Genomic DNA, 5320 nt, shown 5'->3' on the forward strand with positions numbered 1-5320 from the left:
CTAATTCATTTTATAATAAATACCATTATTATTATATAAGTATTTTATTCGTATACTTTTATTATTTTTATCATTTAATGGGTCAAAAAAATTAAAATATTATTATGATAATAGTGTTAATCATTAATATCAATTTTTATAATTAATCTAATTTAGTAATTTATTTCCTAATGAATTATTCATAAGGATTCTGTATTTTTTATATACTTTCTCATATTTATTTAATTTTTTCGTTTTTTTTTTTATTTAAATTATGTTATATTATTTAAAAGTATATTTTTTTTAAAATATCATTAAGCACTCTTGCCTTATATATAACTAAATAGTTCATATTGCATATAATTGCATCTTTGTGACACAATTACTGTAGTAATATATAGATGATATTGAATCATTTATGATTATATAAAATATTATGTAATATTTATTTCAATTCATCTTTTGAAGCGATCATATTGAGTTTAATTTTTATTATATATATATAGAGTGAATATACATTTTAAATCATAACTAATAAGCACAATTTTTATTTTAATTATTTGTAAAAAATTTTAAGAATATAATTTTCTAATTAAAGATTTATGCAATTATTGTATAATATTATATATATATATATATATTGTAGGGTTCTGATAATTATATTATGCAAATAAAAAATAATTAATTAACTTATACGCCAAAATATCTTGTGTTATAGGGATTATAATATTTATTGTGAGAAAATAAGTATATTGAAGTATATTTACATATTATCATATGGTTTATTATAATGGTTTATAATAATATTTTAACAAGCATTCTTATGCTGATATATATATATTTATGGTTTCTGTTATCCCTAGGTTACATTAAAGCTAGTATGAAATAGTTATAGTTTTTTTTAATAATATAGAATAATAACATACACGAATGTTCGGAAGATTTGCATATCATAATTAATAACATCCAAATTAAAATAATCTTGTTACTATAGGTATTTAAATTAGACTAAGAATGTAAATAATTTAATTTACATTAGTAACTATTCAAATAAAGAGCATAATAAATAGAGGCATGAAAAAATATAATTTTATTACATAATCGTTGTGTAATAATATAGGTTAAATAAGCATAAGGAAAAATAAATATTATATATGCAAAAATTTTCTTATATTCTTGAGCATGATTATATGTATAATCTCATATAAAATGTTATACATGTATTTTTTTCGAACTGGCTTAGAAAACATATTATGTCATTCATTTTAGTATTATATGCAGTGGCAACATAATGAAATTCTCTTATTTCCTTTGCCAAATATGTTAAAAATCTGAGATATTATTTATTTTATACACTATGCATTTTTCTTTTGTTTGAAATAGTTCATTTTTATTGCTTTTCCTTGTGTCTCGTTGTCAAAAAATGTATATTCTCAATATTTCTATATAGTTGAACCTTTATAGGATCAAAAATACTACATCAATACATTATTAGAAGAAATAACATTATTAATATAAAATGATAAAAATTTTCTTTAAAATGTAATAATATATATCCCATAAAAAATAGAAACCTCAAAAAATATGGCCTTTGAGCATTTAACTGTTGATGTAATATAGTGTATTTAATTATTGTCTTGAATTTGATATGTACTATCCTTATAAATTAATGTTTTTTGTCATATCTTGAATTATTTGTATTTTCTAGTAAGTCAAAAAATTTAGATCATCATATATTAAGTATATTTGTAATTTATTTTTACCTTTCTCCTAGTATATACAATATTTTTATGAAATTGTTATCAGATTCAGTACATTTTGAATATATATTATATCTAACATTTTACCTATTGTAGTGTTACAAAGTATATTTATATGTTAACTATGGAATAACACTGCATTTATTATTAAATTTTACATGTTTAAAATACTCATATTTGTAAAATGCTATAATAATGAATACTATATTTACTATTTTATTCATAGTGCAATAATAGATATATTTAAATTAAAATATATTAAAGATTATTGTTTTTTAGATCTATATATAATTGGAAATTCAATCCAAAGTGGAAGTACACTATTTATTAAGAAAGATATAAGTAGGAAAAAATATTTTCTACGAAAATGTCTTAGATGTAGATCATTCTGTATTAATTGAATGAAAAGAATTAATACAAAAACGCATATAATAAATATATATATTTTGAACTTACTAGAATTCACAATTACATGTGTATTTGTAAATGTAGAATGATAATAATTTATATAAAATATAGAGCTTATATAAAAATAAATTTGACCAATGTATTGAAAGTGTAGTAATGTACACAAATACAAATTCTGTAATATGAAGTTATTTTAGATGGCATATATATTATTTAATATTTATCGTCAAAATATTCAGCATTTAATGTATTTTTATACAGGATTTTATATAATTTTCAATTTGACTGTTTTTAATAAAATAATAACGTAAAAATATCTATAATGTCTTATATGGTATTCAGAAGAGCATACTATAATTTTACATGCAATTATGATATCTAATTGCGGATTCCTTCCCTATTGAAACATTTTATAATAATAATTGTCATAGATTTATGTCATCAAGAATGTTGATAACACAAAAATGACTAATGCAATTAAATTAAATTTTTACATTAATCATAATTTATTGTATACTAGAAAACTCCTGAAAAAAGTTTATAATCAAAGGTAAAGCTAATATAATTAATATATTATTAAGTAGGGTCATCGAATAAGATTTATTATAAATATTTTTGTGATCCATAATATTATTTATTTCACTAATTCTATAGAATATTTTATAGAATAATGAAATTCTTTACATTTTTAAATATGTGTGATTTTGATGAATGATATTTCATGTAGAACACGAATTTTTCTAATTTATTTACAAGAATTTTCTAGTATTTGGATTAGATTAAAATATTAAACATAAATATAATATTTCATTATTTTTTTGGCACACAATCTCTATAATATATGAAATAAACTGTTTTAGTTCTCCTTTTTATTTCGTATTAGTTTTATATTTAACCAGTAAACAACTTTTCTTTGTAAAAGATATTGCAATTTTATTTTGTTTTATCATCAATTGTTTTAATTTTTATATAAAAAATAAATTAAAATATTGTAACATTCAATGAATAATGTATAACTAGTAAGAAAACATATTTTTTTAAAGAAAAAAGTAAGATAAAAATAATAATAACTGTGAATAAATGATAATTCAACACAATGAATATAATAATAGAATTCACAGGTAGAATAAATTATATGAATTATAGAAAATATCAGTAAATTTTAATTAAAGCGTGTAAATTTTTTTAGTTATATATTATATTTAAAAGTAAACACTTGAAATTAGACTTTATAAAAAAATTTTCATGAGTTAAAAAGCTTTTGTAATATTAATTTTTGTTGAGCAGTTTTTAATAATACTCTTTATGACCTCATCAATATATATATACATTAATATGTAACACATGATAAAGTAATGTAGTATAAATTAGGTTTCAGAGTTAATTATTAAATTGCGCAATTCTGAATTATAAATGCAATTTTATGTTAGATAATATAATAAAATAATATATTTTAGATAAAAATAATTTACTTTAATTACCTTCAATTTTTGTTTTAATTTTTTATTTGCACATACAGTTTTAAATATATTTGATAGTTTATTAATATTTTATTTATAAGTTACCGTTTAAAAAATGTAAAAAACATATTCCTGAAAAATAGTTTGTACTATAACAAGTCAACTTAAAACTTTATTAATAATACATATGTTAATTATGGTATTATTAAATTATGTATTGAGAATTGTTATATTATTTACTTATAAAGAATGTTATACTGAATTGACCAGGTAATATTTACCGTTGTTTTATTTATTGCATGTATTATATCATTTCATAGTAAAAAAAATTAGAAAAGCCTTATCTATGATATTGGATGCAAATATATATTTTTTTTGTCTAAATATAATATTCTTTTCATTTGCATATTCTACAGTAAAATTAATCACAATTATATAATACATTATATCTTGTATTATTTAATGTACATTCAGATATTACAGAATGTTGCAATTCATTTCTTTTTCCATGTATATTACTCAAGTAATCTCTTTTCCTGAATATTTTATAGATTAGAGAAGGGCCAAATGCTGTAAACTATTTCATAGTAAAAATATATTTATATAATAAATAATATAAGTTCCTTTATTATGAGAATTTTTTGTTTTCAATTATTTGAAATATTTCTTTATAGAATATATATATGTAAATGTAAAGATAACTAACCTTAAAAAAAATAAATAACAATATAGATGACAATGTCGTCACTACAAATGTAACTACTATGGGAAATAATATATTAGTTTTGCAAGAGTTTTCTTTTTCAGATACAGGGATACCTCTAATTTCACTACTTGCCATCTCATTAGTTTCAATATGTTCGTTATACTGACTTATAAACAAATCTGCTTTACTATAAAAATTCATTAATATATTTTCACCCATTTCGTACATTTTTCTCCAATTTAAACTATTATATTCTGTATACATATCATCTATGAGTTTCAGAATTATAGAATCGCTCATTGTAATAAATACATTATGTGCCTTGCATTTATGTGGTATTTTTAACAATGACTTACCATACACTGTGAGAAATTTATAAAATAGATTTGTATTTTCCTGATTATAATATGTTCCCCCACTATTATTCTCTAACCAATAATACAAATAATTGCAGCCCGCTTCTATTAACGTTTCATGATTCATCGATTGTAACTCAGATAAAAACAAAAACGTCTGGTAACACGTTGTCGTATTTATTGAAATTCCATTTTTTTCATCAGAACAAGCTTCTTGCCATACAGATGATGGAGACATATTTTTAAATTTATCCATAATATTACTATATATAGGAAATAAAGATACAAGAGTATACTAAAAAGAAAAGTAAATTATTATAATGGTAAGAATTACACAATAGTGAACAATAATTTATAATATATAAAGAATATGATATAAAATATAAAATAACGTTGAAAAATTATGATAATTAAATGTACAAATGATTTTCCCATTATTCCTAATGTTATATTCTATAGCACGTTAAATGAATAACTTAATGATTCTTATAAAATAAATATACATATATTCTGAGTAATAAACATGAACCTTAAAAATTTTCTACGTTGCAATGTTTTATAATTATATAATTGGTGATATAATACCAGTGAAACAATAACTCATTGTTTTTTCTACATTGCAATATACAATAGAAATTATTTCAGATAAAA

The 5320-nt window shown here is 19.7% G+C and overlaps 1 protein-coding gene across 1 annotated transcript; it reads right to left on the bottom strand.

Annotated features, from left to right (window-relative positions):
- Positions 1-4028: 4028 nt before the first annotated feature.
- On the bottom strand, positions 4029-5104 carry PGO_002350 (variable surface protein; the record flags this gene model as incomplete). The annotated part of the gene is made up of 3 exons (XM_028691114.1): positions 4029-4184; positions 4314-4964; positions 5090-5104. The coding sequence occupies 3 exons, from the start codon at positions 5102-5104 to the stop codon at positions 4029-4031; spliced, it is 822 nt and encodes a 273-aa protein (XP_028546915.1).
- Between the last annotated feature and the right edge of the window lie 216 nt (positions 5105-5320).

Source organism: Plasmodium gonderi (assembly GCF_002157705.1).
Source record: "Plasmodium gonderi DNA, contig: Pgo-contig_249, whole genome shotgun sequence".
Classification (NCBI taxonomy): domain Eukaryota; phylum Apicomplexa; class Aconoidasida; order Haemosporida; family Plasmodiidae; genus Plasmodium; species Plasmodium gonderi.